At 38.9% G+C, this 15205-nt stretch overlaps 1 protein-coding gene across 1 annotated transcript; it reads right to left on the bottom strand.

Annotated features, from left to right (window-relative positions):
* Positions 1 to 356: 356 nt before the first annotated feature.
* LOC107391127 (interleukin-17 receptor C) lies at positions 357 to 15205 on the bottom strand. The gene is made up of 16 exons (XM_015968212.3): positions 14891 to 15205; positions 13250 to 13277; positions 13019 to 13156; positions 12846 to 12893; positions 8504 to 8616; positions 5357 to 5468; positions 5230 to 5271; positions 4915 to 5039; positions 4558 to 4620; positions 4426 to 4483; positions 4104 to 4324; positions 3774 to 3821; positions 3634 to 3685; positions 3373 to 3477; positions 3260 to 3298; positions 357 to 2699 (listed from the first exon to the last, which is right to left on the bottom strand). The coding sequence occupies exons 1-16, from the start codon at positions 15011 to 15013 to the stop codon at positions 1906 to 1908; spliced, it is 2109 nt and encodes a 702-aa protein (XP_015823698.3). The 5' UTR covers positions 15014 to 15205; the 3' UTR covers positions 357 to 1905.

Raw genomic sequence — 15205 nt, 5'->3', positions numbered from 1 at the left:
TTCGTTGCCCTATCACCCCCAGTCCTCTCTTTTATAAATAGTAGTCTAACCTGTGGGATTAAATCTCAGAAACACAAATATATTTTGTCATGTTTTGTGACGACTGAAGCTAAGAATGAAATTCACGTAAAAAAGAAACACTTCTGTAAAAATATTCAAATATGAAGGTTGGTTTGATCATGTTTTTGTGCACCAAGATGCAAGGCGACTTTTATCAGAAAATATAACTACACAAGAGATACAGAGTCAACAGAACAATTTTTATGCAGATTTGTGCCGCACCAAGGCTAATTCCCAAAGAACATCCTCTTTGCATAACACACAAAAAAATTTCATTTTTCTGTTTTTTTTTACCATAAACCTGGGATTTAAGGGGTTAAACCTCAGAAACACACTCATATTTTATTTAGTTTTGTGAGAACTGAAGCCAAGGATGAAATTCATGTGAAAAATGTGATTTGTGAAATATTTTATCATTTTAATGGGACTCTAGTCTCTATGCAGCAATCAATTTCCCTCTGGGATTAATAAAGTATTTTTGAATTGAATTGAACTGAATGCACGTTTTGTGCACCATGGAGAAAGGAGTGATTTTTTTTTCTGGAAATCTGACACTATAAAAAAATAAAGAGCAAATAACAACATTTTTATGCACATTTGTGACAATTAAGGCTCTGACAATTCACTCCCAAAACAAGACCTTTGGACATAACACAAGAAATAATTTCCTTTTTTTAGTTTTTCAAAAACTTTTTACATTCCAGGTGCTTAACCTTGTATTAAAGGGGTTATATCACAGAAATACACAAAACTTCATTATGATTTTAAGGACTGAAGCTAAGGATGAAACTTGGTCTCCAGAGCCCGTTTTTGTGCAGTGCACCAAGATAAAAAGGTGTTGCAAAAGTTAAAGGGTGTGACAAGGGTTAAAATGTTGTTTCTTAAACAAAAAATAAAAAAGCAAATGTCATGTAAATATACAGTATATATAAAATATATAAAACAGAGTTAACGCACAAGTTGCTGCTTTAATAGGTTTATTCATTTTTTGTTTATGTATTTTTTCCCTCCTTTTAGGTTACTTTGCATTCTTAATCATGCACAAGTATGCTGGAAACCTGTAATGCTGCAAAGATTTTTGGAATTAGCTTGGGTTTCTATTTGTTGTGCATGTTTTAACTGAATGCTGCAAACAAACGCTTGTATTATTTTTTAATAACAAGGCATTTATAAAACAAACAATTACACACATTTTCAAACATTGAAAGTGCTCATCAAAGCCCCATTCTAAAACCGAAAATTAGAAATAGTGTTTTTGCAAAAATATGAGCAAGAATTAATTTGTCAAGCAAGCACATAAATGCTTTATTCCTTCCCTTTAAACAAACCATAAGACCAACAACCCTTTCATGGATAAACAGCTAAACATATTACATATTTTACAGAATTGTATAAGTATATACAAAACATAGTGGTTATATTTTTTTCCACACACTCCTCTTAAGTTATATCTGCAACTAAATATTAGACACAAATAAAGTAGCAAAAACACAAACACCCAGCCGCGTGGCCGGAAACAGCCAAGATGAGCATCGGTTTACCTCACCGAGATGCTTCCTTTGCATTTTTAAGTTTTTCTTCGTAAATGATCTCCTCTAACATCCTGCGTCTTTTCGCCACGTTTCAGGGCAAAATGCTATATATTCTTTTCAGCCATATAGGTCTCATTTTTGTCAATAAAAAAGATTTTCTGCCAACCTGCATTTTCCATATTTTCACAGTTTCTTATGACTTGCAAATGGCAAAACTGAACTGGAAGAACATGACTTACTGTAGTATGAGTTTGAAGTACTCTTGACACCATGAGCAGCTCGTCCCATAGCTGAATCTTTGCCACCATAGCTGTCAGACCGGTTCCATCAGACCAGCCCTGGACTCTGTCTCTGGGCTGGATAGGGGTGTAAGATCTGGTTGCAGAGGCACAGTTTCCCCTGAGTCTTCCACTTCCCCACCAACACAACCCTGAGACACACCAGCCAGTCTGAAGACATTTGTCCCTGCAGTGAACCCTGACAGCTTCTGCGCCAGGGCTCGAGATGCCTTTCTGAGCCCCCCTGCCCTTTTCCGTCTGGCTGATGCCGAAGCAATATGCTTGGTGCCAGCAAGTTCAGTCAGAAAGCCCAGACTCTGGGATGGAAGACTGTAAACGTGAAGTCCACAAAAAAGACACGGGAGTGGACGGAAACCATCTGGTGGTTCAGGGGGGAGGGATTCAAACTGCACCAGCATGAACCTCTCACCAGCCCGGCCCTGTAAATAGTCTGCAAGAATGCAGCTCAGCGAAGCTCCGAAAACATCCACTCGGCGTGAAGATGGAGGGTAGCTTCTTCCTAACACTTCCCCCGCATCTCTGTTCACCACCCCGTCATTGCTGAGGGCTCCCCACTCTTCAGCCCGGGTCCAGGTGGCCTTGGTTAGGACTAACACCACTTTACCCCCCTGTCTTTGCAGCTGGTCCAGTCGGGAATGGAGCCATGGCACAGGGCCCAAGGCACTTAGCTCAGTCTGGCTCCAGAGGTCCAGCGACACAGTGAAGCCCAGGGCCTGAAGAGATGAGCCCAGGTGACACAGCATGCCTGGAAGACGCCTGTCATCATCAGACGGGTACAGCAGGACCACATGGCCTCCACCCACAGCACCTGCACAAAACAAAATATTCAATTATGGCTTCTGTGATCAAAACATCAGCCACACCACAGCAGGGAATGGGGTTGTGATGACACAAAAGATAAAACAAATACAATTTTAAGAAAGCTTTGTTTCAGCTGTCAACAACAACAAGAAGAACAATATGTTTTTTATGTGTTACACTTTCCACGCCGTCCAGGACTCTGTAAAATGTCAAATATGTCATTTTCAAAACTGATGGATTTTTCTTGAGGCTTTCTGCTGACTCAGTCACATAAATCTGATTAAGTTTTTCAACTTAATGAAAAACGTTTACCTGCATATTGTTGGATCTAAAACTATCTACAAAAAAAAAACTTTAATAAACAAAATAAAATACCTTCATATCTGACTCAAGGGACTGATTCAGAACAAGAACATTTTATTTTACTTTCTTAAGAAAAACCCAAAACAACGCACAGCAAAATGCAAACTTCCACCAACAGAAAAACAAAAATGAGAAACAAGTAGACATTTGTACTTTTCTACTGATGAATGAACTAAATAATGAACTGTGTCCACAGAATTGTACCTTTTACATCATCTTCTTTCAACCACTTCCAAACGTAGCCTGGAGAGAAAGGCAGAATTTGCAATAAGATGCTTTAATAGAGAAAGTTTAGAAAGATCAAAGGAGAGGCTCACCTTTTAGGACACCTTGTACTAAATAGGCTCCAAGTATGGCCAAACATATCAGCATTAATCCGATGAGAAGTGGCAGGATCCATCTCACTCGAGATGCTGGAAAAACTAAATATGAAGCTTTTATTATGTTTCTATGGAAATAACATCATTAAAATATACATATACATTAAAGTATACATCAAATACTTCCATTCTTAAGATAAGAAACATTAAATAGTTTTAGTTGGATTTAGTTTTGCAGAAAACAAGAATAAATCTTACCTGTAAAAGGACACTGTGGCTCTGAGAACGACTCCATCCCATTTATTTTGAACTAAAGGTGTTTACAAGAGTTTGTTAGTTCAGTCTGTGTGGAAAGCAGAATCTCATTATACTTGTTTTAGATAACTAATGAATGTTACCTGCACACAAAGCAGGTGATGCTTCGACACACTGAACTCTCCTGCTTGCTAAAATTTAAATAATTAAATAAAAGAAAAAAGATCCAACGTTAATGATGATCAAATAATGGCACCTAAGGGGTGATCACTATAAATGTGTTCATCATATTTTTACATATTTTAAAAATTATACTGAAAGAAACACACGCTCTTCTGAAACTGGATCAGATCCAAACATATTTAAGCCGCTTTTTTCATCGTCATCATGAGAATAAAGAGCTCAGGTTAACAAAATTAAACCAAAAACATCCCTTAAGGTTTGACTCTTAGCATCAAAGATGCTCCAGTTACCCAGTGTCTGCTGCTTGACTTTGTCCAGCTGTTTTCCAGTTTCTGTGTGGAGCCCATCACCTCCTCACACTGGGCTCCTGTACCGTCCTTCTTGCACAGACGCACCTCTCCCTGCAGCATGCAGACAGAAGTTACATTCCAGGTGAGCACATTCCCGTTCTTCCTCATCCCAGGCTCTGCCAGCGTCACTGACACGTTGTGCTGCATTTTTTCAAAGGCGTCTGCAAAAGAGAAATGATAATAACAGAAAAACAATATGTTCTAATTGTTAAGCAAACAAGCTCAACATACATCTACAATAGCGTCACGGATTTCCTTTTACCTTTGTGATGTTTGAAAGGACAGTATCTTCCTCTCTTGTCTTCTCCATCCCACCAAGCCTGCGCAAAAGCATTTTGTATTAGAAATAAATCTTTTAAAAGTCTTTTTTCTTGTAAGTCGTTTTGTCAGTTACCTGGAAGCATAAGCACGGTGCCACAAAAACTTGTGAAATGTTGATTTCACTTTCTCCTTCGGCCTGCACAAACATTACAAACTGTTGTAAAAAATCTGCAAACAAGATAGCTTTTGCACGCAAACACACACATATCACATCTGGTTCTATTTAAATAAAGAAAACTTTCAAAATGGCCTTCCCAAAGCTCCATCATCAAAATGATAAAATAACAGTTGAGCCCATGCAAAACCAACCAGTTAAGTTCTTGTTTATAACAACAACTGATGTGTAATGTGAACAGAATGTAAAACCAATAATCTGACTGTAACTCCATGCTGTGTGGATGCTTGCCAGGATAGTAAAGCAGTGACTGACCCATGTGTAATGCTCTCCAGATATTCCATCCCAATCCACCAGACAGGAGCCTTTCTGATGTTTGACGTTTTCTATTTTCAGCCAGACTTTGTTCTCATGTTCAATCACAGCACGGAGATAGGGAACTAAAACAGACGAGTTACAATTAATCATTTTAAAAATAATTCCTCATGTGCCAGAGCAGAAAGAAAGGTTAAAGGAGAAAACGAGGAGACTTTTAACATACAGATATTATTGCAGACAGCATTTTAGTTAAACGTAGAAAGTATGATGATAAACAAAAACACACATGCTGCAAAAACTTTAACAACTTACCAACACATTTTGTTATGGTCCCCCCTGATTCTGATTTGCAAACTGAAAAGACGAGAAATGAATTAATGCTTATTGACACAATTCAACTGTCATCTGATTTGCCTCAGATTCAAATCCTTCAACTCACCTTCTTTATAATCTGGTATTGTAATGTTTTGAATGCGATAGCTCTTTAGAATTGTGTGCACAACGAGTGGTGTGCCAAATTCCAATATACTTCCTTTTACTAACAACACTACCTGTGGGGAAAAGGTTAACAGTCAGTGAAATCACATGATCTGGATGAGAAAATCACAAAACATTGATGTTAATAAAAGGCAGCGTTGACATGACGTTTGGTGTTTTTCTGAGTCAAGTCCATGCTTCTAATTAGACCCTGTGACAATTTTCTGTCATCTAGACAGACAGACAGACAGACATCTCTATCTATCATCTATCTATCTATCTATCTATCTATCTATCTATCTATCTATCTATCTATCTATCTATCTATCTATCTATCTATCTATCTATCTATCTATCTATCTATCTATCTATCTATCTATCTATCTATCTATCTATCTATCTATCTATCTATCTATCTATCTATCTATCTATCTATCTATCTATCTATCCATCCATCCATCCATCCATCCATCCATCCATCCATCCATCCATCCAACCATCCATCCATCCATCCAATCATCCATATATATATATAAAATTGACTCTGCATCAAGCTGACCGCCAAGGAGCAAGTCAGAATAAACGGTCAGCTGAGCATGGAAAATGCACAGATTACTCAGATATGAACCCAATTAACCTACCAGGTCTAGACTAGGCCAGCCCAGATGTGAATGCAACAGTCATCTAGTAACACACTACAATGTCATGAATTAATATCCTGCAGCATTGGAAAGGTCTCCATGCTTCAGCCAGCACATGTTCTGCCCTGTTTAGTCTGCCATAGCCATCTGGATGATCCAGAAGATAATAAGGCTTTTGAAAATCTAATCAAGATACAACTCATCAGAACTTTCTGCTGATTAGTTAAAAAATAAACATACCACTTGACATGTTGGTGACATTTAGGGCTGTAGAAAGACATTTAGAATCAAAACACTGGTGGTATATATGCATGCTCTGTATTTCTATTTGATACTGATTGTTTAGTTGCATCAATGTGAAATCCAAACACATCATTGTACAGGAGGTTCCTATAAGTACAGTTTGCATCCACCAGAGGGCAGAATGAAGATGCTACTTTGCTTTTAACATGTCTGGTAAACATGATTTAATGGTTAATACTGTTGGTCTGACTCTGCATGCAGACGCCATGCTCTCGTCTACTGACAAGATTGGACTTGCAACATTCAGTATCAGTTGATCCACATGACTAGGAAAAAGTACAAGGAAACTTCACAGAATGAGGTGGACGTATAATAAAATGACTAAGTCATTGTCATATCTGCTTTCAAAGACAACAAATGAGCTACATCCATTCTGTCGAAGCAGCTAAGTGTGATTAACAGGAGAGAACAAGGAAACTCAGATGTCTCATTCATAGGGCCGTCATTTTCTGAGGTTGTGTGTGTGTGTGTGTGAAAAGCATTAGCCTCTCAGATCAATCAATCAGTCAGTCAATCAAATTTTATTTGTATAGCGCCTTCAACTGCCTTTATAGAAGCCCAAGGCGCTGAACATAACATAAACACAACAAAAGAGCAAAGAGACTGACTAAAATAACAAAACAGATATGATAAAAGACTGAAATTCTAAAAATCCCTATTACATAAAAGCCAAACGACAAAAATAAGTCTTCAAATGACTTAAAGACCTGCAGTGATGGGGACTGTTTGACAACAAGTGGGAGCTCGTGTTGGAGCTAGGACAGAAAATGCCTCTTGTTTTCAGCACGATCATTGTTGATCATTGTTAGGTTATTTCAGCCCAGCTGTTTCACCACATTGCTGAACTTTAAGCTTTGTCAGAAAGAATGTCCTCCGGTTCTGCTACAGTTCTTTCAGTCAGACTGAGATCTGATCTTTACAAGTAAATTTTTTTTGATGTTCTGCTTTATCTCTGCTGCTGTGATTGGTGTCATTGTCCTGATGCATGACCCAATTCCAGCCGGTTAAACAGAGTCTAACATTTAACTCCAGAATACGTTACTAACCACCCATGATCCCATTTATTGCCCAATGGTGTGTTTTAGCTTCATTATAATAATTTAATACCTTACTTTGATCATACCAATCTCAGAGAACAAAGTTCCAGACATTTTGTGGTTTTAATTTGATGTTGACAACCTTAGAATCACTATGTTTTTCTTACCTGACAGAATACTTTCTTCTTTGTAACCGTCATCATCACCCTAACCCTAACTCATTTCATCAATACATTTGTAATAGTCTCTGGTAGGAATAAATGCCTTGTAAGTCGTACTCAGGGTACAAAAAGCCCTGGTGCGCCTGTTTCAGGATCTAGAAGACTACCAGATTAGAGTAGAGCTTCAGATGACAGGATTTGGAGTCTTATTTCCTGATATTTGGGCATCTCACCTCTGATTGGCTAACAGAAATATGGCTCTACTACTGACTGTTTACTTTGCAACATAGATGTTTTATCTCCACAAATTACATAAGCCAGGACGATGCTGTGTGGTGGAGTTGCTAATGCTAACGATTAGCTTCTATCAGCCGAGATGTTTTCTGCTGTTTCATGGACGCTGAACCAAGAAGAGTCTTCGCTTCAATTAGAACTAATACAGGAGACATTTGCAGGAGACTATTTTCATGTTCAGCCGGCACAGTGACAGATTATAATCAGAAAATAATCATTAAAAAAATTTCAGTGTTCCACACCTTTAACTTTGCTTATTGATGCTTTTAGAATCTGATTTAATCTGAACTTGAGGTAAAACTGCTCATCCTTAAATAGTTAAAAAAAAATTCATTAACCCATGTGGCTTCGCATGGGTGACATTTTCACACACACACACACACACACACACACACACACACACACACACACACACACACACACACACACACACACACACACACACACACACACACAAATTATTTAGTGAAAGCATTTTTATGCATTTTGGCTCTGTTTTTGTTAAATAAATATTAACTCTAGATCATTCTTCTATGAGAGATTTTATTTGCCCAACATTCTGCTCTGATAATAATATTTAGTTATTATTTCCTGCTAAACTTCAGAGATCAAGAAGGATGTATTTTTCTCTGACAGTAAATGAGGTCATATCTTTCCATGTAGCCAGGATTACCTCATAATGGGAATGTTTGGAATGTTGCCCTGAACCAGTGTAGCTCCGGTTGAAGGTCAGTGCCTTCCAGATCCCCGTGGAACCCGGAACGAAGAGACCCACTTTTATAAGAGCTGAAATCACAGAGGAAAGTGAAGGTAAACTCAGGCGTGTGGAGCACTTTAATCAATTCATTTGCAGTGGTCTCTTCAGGAATTAATGTCTTGTAATTCATACTCTTGAGGAAAAAACTTCCGGTGCGTCAGTATCAGGAACTAGCAGAATGCCAGATCAGAGGAGAGTTTCAGACGACAGGATTATATTTTTTCCTGATATTTGGGCATCTCACCTCTGATTGGATAACATCAACACAACTCTACCAATCACTTGCAAACATTGATATTTTATCTCCACAAATAACATGAGCGTGGAGTTCTGCAGTGTGGTGGACTTGTTTAGCTTCTACTAGCCGAGACATTCTCTGTTGTTTCCTGAATGTTAAACCAACAACAGTCTTCCTCATCGTGAGCAGAGATGGGCTAAGGCTACGTTCACACTGCACGCCTTGAAGCTCAATTCTGATTTTTTGAGCAAATCAGATCTTTCTTTTGTGTGGCTGTTCACACTATGACTGAAATACAACATCAAACTCTCTCCAGCGTGCACGCTTCACGACCGCATGCGCAGAAGAAAATAAGTCACACTCGAGTTGTGATGTGAATGCCTTCACTGACCGTTTATCCACAGGAAACTGTTTTAAAAACTGTAAACTGTTTAACTCCTTGTTCCCACTGTCTTCCTGAATTATTATTAACCGAAAATGTTCCGGTATTAATTCATTGATGGAGACCCACTCCCTTCATGGAGATGGAGCAACCTCCTGCATGCTCTCCTGTATTTTTAATTCCAAAATACAAAACAGGATGTCCAGACAGAATCCTGAACTCTTCTGTCAGCGCTTCTCCTCAGGAACGTCTACACACAAGGATCACCTCCGCTGACTCAGTGGCGTGGGAGACAAATATAATGCAACATGACCATTCAGACTGCAGTCGCTTTCAAAAACATCAGGGGTCTCATTTATCAAACATTGCGTAGAATCCTTACTAAAACCATTCTTAAGCTCAGCAAAAAAATGTACTTACGCCAAGTGGGTTTGTGATCTATCAAACATGGAGTACGTACAGCTGCACGCAATCTCCGCTTCATAAATCGGAGACTAACGAGAATGGTTCTCAGCTGCTTTTTAGTCACATCCCACCCTCACCATGCCCACTTACTGCCATAAATAGTCAATGCAAAGTGCCTTGTGGATCTCATGCATATACATAAGTCGGCTGTTGCAGCGCTCCGCCAATGACGATGGCGACCGTAGATCAAGGCAGATCAAGGCAGCACAATTTCACAGAATCAGAAATTGAGGTACTTGTGGGTGAGGTGGAGAAATGAAAGGAAGTGCTTTTGCAAAACAAATAAGAGAAAATCCACTGAGTGGCACAGCGTTGCTGAAGCCGTCAATGCTGAGTTCTTCAGAGAGATCTGTGGTGGATATATAAAAAAAAGGTCCAATCGGGATTTGATCCCCAGACTCCTGGGTGAAAGTCACATGCGCTAACCAGTCAACCAAAGAAAGATCTCCATTGACCAAGTAGCCAAGAAGAAGAAGAAGAAGAAGAAGAAGAAGAAGAAGAAGAAAATATCATTTCTATAGCGCCTCTCAAGATAAAAATCACGAGGCGCTTCACAAAAACAAAAAATGTGAAAATATGAAAAAGAATTTAGAAAATGGTTAAAAATATAGTTAAAATGGGACTTCTGGTATGGCGGAGAGGCAAGAGGCTGTGTAATCCTTTGGCTCCGAGCTGGGTTCAACACTCCCCAACAATTACCATTTTGGATGGACAAACCATAGTATGGAAGGGGGAGCTAAAAGAAAGGCAAGAGAAAACACGCAAAACAAGATGCATAAACAAGCCTTTCCATCGGAAAAAGGTGAACCAGACACGGCTAACGACAGTAAGCTAACCGAATCTGAGAGTACGGATGCTATTAGAGCTAGCATTATTGCTGGAGTCAAAGAAATACGGGCAGACATCCAAAAAGAAGTCAGCGCCGCATCAGGGTTACTAAAGAAAGAGCTAACAGAACTTAAGGAAGAAATGAATGGAAAACTAAACATGATGTCAAGCGACTTAAAGGAAATGTCTCAAAGAGTGGAGGTGGCCGAGACGAGAATAACCGAAACAGAGGAATTTTGTGTGGATGTCCACGAAATCCTCACTCAAGCATTAGACACCCAAGAACAACTCCAGATTAAAATCTCAGACCTAGAGGCGAGGTCACGCAGAAACAATATTCGGATATATTGCGTGCCGGAGGGGGCAGAAGGAACAAACATCTCTGCCTTTATCGACTCCTTCATAAAAACAGCGCTGGGACTGTCAGATACACACTTACAGCAATGTCACCGATCCCTGGGACCACAACCTCCCCCCAGAGGCAACCCAAGATCCATTATCGTTTGCTTTCTGGAGTATAAAACAAAACAAAAAAAAGATACTACGCACAGCATGGGGAAAAAAGAGATCGAGCACAACGGGAAAAGAATCTTTTTTGAACAAGACTATACAACAGAGGTGCTGGCGAAGAGGAAGGCATATGCCTCCATTCGGAGAGGGCTGAAGGAAGAAGAAATGCATAACCAGATCCTCTACCCGGCGCATCTGCGGGTCTACTATGCATCAGGCCCAGTAACCTACAAGGACATCCACAATGCTACAGCAGACATGGAAAGAAGAGGGATACTGGAATCCATCCGATCAGCTCCCAAAACACCCCCCCCCCCGTGAGCCTGGAAACAACCCGCGATGGGAAAAGAAGAACACGTCACAACCAGAAAAAATGACAAAAATGGACCATATTAAAGAAAGAGTCAAAGAATTTCGGCGTGACAAGTCCAATCCTTAAACTAACATAAATGCTGCGTCACCAATTAACATAATTGTCAATGTTTCCTCTTGTTATGATGCATAAGACATTTCTAAGTTGAAACCCTCTCTTGGACGTTCCGCTTCATGGATAAGTCACCGTTTTTTCTATCGTTCGGACTTTAGGTTTGCATCCTGAGGGCTCCCTCCCCCAGATCGATTTGGGACTGTTCCCTCACTCATGGAAGTGTTCTTTTCGCTTTTGGAGGCCAGCTTGTCTGTAAAAAGTTCATGTATCCCCCCCTCTCTTTCTTCTCTACGACCCCGCCACACCTGCCTCCCCCCGTCTCTACCTTCACTCTCCCGCTGTGCTGTCCTGGACACCACAGAAGACAAATAATACCATTCCCGGAAGGTAAGCTTAATGCAGATTTATGGATGTATTTCACTCAACATAAATGGACTACACAATCCTACAAAACGTAGTGAGATCATAACTAAAATAAAAAGAGAAAAACAGCAAATAATATTCAGGCAAGAAACTCATTTATCAAATGGAGAACACGAAAAATTAAAAAATAAGGGATTTAGACATACATATTTCTCCTCATGTCAAGGGAAAAAAACCTAGAGGAGTAGCAATCTTACTCTCTAACAGTATTAATTTCCATCTCCACTCTGAACTTAAAGATTCTGAAGGCAGATATATCCTGGTAAAAGTTATTTTAGATCATACAGAAGTTACCTTGTTGAATTTTTACAGACCACCGGGAGCTGACAAGAACTTTATTAAAAATATCTTTAATCTACTGTGCGCTGAGGCTTCAGGGATAGTGATCTGTGGGGGTGATTGGAATGTTCACCACTGCAGGTGCTCTCCATGCCCAAAATGTGTGTAAGCAAGGTCCTTAGTCAACTTAAAGTTGCACACATTTTTCTGCTACGTTTTCTTTCAAAAATCCCAAAGTTTGCATGGAAAGTTACTTACGCAGTTTTCCAGCCCCGTTTTGTGCGTAAGCAAGCTTGATAAATGAGGCCCCAGATATGTGTCGGAATCAGCACCACATACTCAAGGAACACGAATCACATTTGAAAAAATCGGATCTGTGCCATTCAGACTGTCATAAAAAAAATCAGACATGGGTCGCACGTGGGGAAAAAAGTGGATTTGATGCACTTTTGCCTGCAGTGTGAACGTAGCCTATGAATGTTAGGCAACAATGTGATGTCACGCCGTCAGGCCTTTCATAGTCTATTTTCAATCAGAAGCTAATGTAGGAGATTATTTTCATGTTCAGCCTGCATGAAAAACTCAGAGTGACCATTTATAATGAGAAATGATCATTAAAATTTGTTTTGTTTTTTGTGTTTCACACCTTTAAAGCAACCCAGTTTCCATTAGGGGTAAACAAACTGCTGACCATTTGTTCTCATACCTTCTTCCTCATCGTCATCCTCAGCTGACCCTTCAGGAGGAACATCTTCTGCAATAAACATGCACGGTTAAACTGGAGTCAGTAATTATTTAAGCTGAGAAAACAGAGTTGATAAAAGATCTGACAAGATGCAGGAAATAGCTCCTCCTAAAAGTGAACGACTCTAAGAGTACCTTGGAGACTGATGATGACTTGCAGACAGAGTTCATATTCATTTATGGAGGCTGAGAGGCAAAGAGCAGCAGTGAGCTGCACCTGCGTAACGTCCACTGAGCCATACGGTTCAGCGAGATTATTGCTGAACTGATAATCTGTGAAAACAAAGAGTTTCTGGCTTCTATAAAACTGCAGACAGTCAACGTTATTGTGTGTCACACGCATGCATACAACACCGATCATGTTACCTGAGCTCACATTGCAGTTTGTTAAACCCTGAAAGATAAACAACATGCAGGTAAAACACACCTCAAAGGACCACAAATAGGAATATGTTGTTGTTCATCAAACAGTAGCAGGATTTTAAGTCTTTTATTGTTTGATTTTAGAGCCAAAAAACTGGAATCATAAAGAAAAATGATCTGATTTATAATAAGTTCATACAAACAATTCTGGAATCTTTTTTTAAACAAAGTTTCACATCTTATGGTTCCTAACAAAGCTGTTTGGCTCCTTATAGAAAAAAAAACAAGTGTTAATGTGATACTATTGAAGGGTACTCCACTCCTAAACGTGAAATGAGATGTGGTTTCAGTTCACCATGTTGCCTTAAACCATTTCACTACAACAAATTTGATGTAAAAAACATGTATTTGTAGAAAATTGACTTGTTAGAGGAGAAAAATTATGATGTAACATTAATAATGGATTTCCTGTGAAAAAAGACAGCATGGAATATGAAACTGAAGTAGTTCAGGTTTAAATGATTATTTTATATCGATGAATCTCACTCTCCAATAAACTGCTCATGGTATATCGATTTCTTTTTAGGTGAAAATGAATGAAATGAAAAACTGCTTTAAAAATAAACATTGTGCGTTTACATTTTTTAAGAAAGAAATTAAAATCTATGTATTGTTTTAGTTAAATGAGGCACATTTATGTTTCAGTTCAGAACGAAAAATGCAAATCCCAGAAAATCTGTCCTCTGAGGCAGACAAAGTTATTATTGGAAATTAAAAAACTTTTTTTGTAAAAAATAAAATAAAATAAAATGTAGCATGCCAGTAAAATTAGAAAAAGTAAAAATTTAGAGGTATTTCTTTCAAAATATCACAAAATCATATTTTCTTTCATTTATTTTCGATTGTTGTGAACAAGCATTTTTTTATTTGCATGACAACCTGTCCTTATATTAATAATGATAATGATCCATCTTAATAACATCCAAGAAGATGACAAATCCATATTAAATCATCATGCCAACACATGTTTACCCCTCTTTACTAAACACAATTCTGAACTATAAAAATGTTAACTTTATTTGGGCAGAATTTTATAAAACAAATAAAGCTTGTTATTGTTTTGCAGGTTTTATCTTCTCTTGGTTTCTCTTTAAAAAGGCCTGAATGTGAAAATGATTGTCATTAGATTTTTAGCTTTTTTTCCCTCTAAACGTTGAGGTATAACGGACTTTGTTTTATTAAAAGAAACTTCCTGGAACTGGATGAATCATCAGAAAGAGCAGTTATAACTACACTGTTATTTTCTTTGGAAACCGACTTCCTGAGAAGAGGAGCAGCAAGGTAATGTGTCTGGCTCTGGCAAAGACTAAATAAGTAATGAACATTATTAAACTTTGATCTGTGTGTGTGTGTGTGTGTGTGTGTGTGTGTGTGTGTGTGTGTGTGTGTGTGTGTGTGTGTGTGTGTGTGTGTGTGTGTGTGTGTGATAAACTAAATCCCCCAAAGTGAAACTTCAACATATTTTCCCGGATTTCTACTAAAAAACACACAGAGGAGCCACAGTTGAAACCAGTTTTCTGTGTGTTTGTTTAAAGGTGTTCCAATAACGATTCTCTGTCAACATTAGAAGTTGTCTAGGATTACCTGACTGCAGGTGAGCTCAGCTGTGTCCTTCTTGATGGTTTTCAGCACAGCTGCAGACAAAAACAAACAGGACCAAAGCAGCACAGACACAAAAACTGGTCCCAGATCAGACAAAAGCACCATGTTTCAAAATGTTAATCCTCCAGGTTCTCTGCGACTAACCAGGAGCGTTTCAGTGGGAGTCCCCTCAAAGGTAGCAGGGTCCTTGTTCCTGTTGGATCCCCACATGTGGACTGTCAGAGTCCTCTCCTCGCCTCTCTCCTCACCACACCCACATCCAGGTGACTGGCACCTTAGGATACGTGCACGGTCACT

The sequence above is a fragment of the Nothobranchius furzeri genome, chromosome 15 (genome assembly GCF_043380555.1).
Source record: "Nothobranchius furzeri strain GRZ-AD chromosome 15, NfurGRZ-RIMD1, whole genome shotgun sequence".
In the NCBI taxonomy this organism is placed as follows: Eukaryota; Metazoa; Chordata; class Actinopteri; order Cyprinodontiformes; family Nothobranchiidae; genus Nothobranchius; species Nothobranchius furzeri.
The sequence above is the reverse complement of the archived record's forward strand: the minus strand, read 5'-3'. Positions and strand labels throughout refer to the sequence as shown.

What these genes read in the sequence shown, in the direction of transcription:
- LOC107391127 (XM_015968212.3), bottom strand. Translation starts at nt 15,013, where the DNA reads ATGGTGCTTTTGTCTGATCTGGGACCAGTTTTTGTGTCTGTGCTGCTT. An exon ending in GGATGACGATGAGGAAGAAG is followed by an intron (nt 8,617 to 12,845) that starts GTATGAGAACAA and finishes CTGTGATTTCAG; the next exon opens with CTCTTATAAAAGTGGGTCTC. An exon ending in CCAAACATTCCCATTATGAG is followed by an intron (nt 5,469 to 8,503) that starts GTAATCCTGGCT and finishes TTTTCCCCACAG; the next exon opens with GTAGTGTTGTTAGTAAAAGG.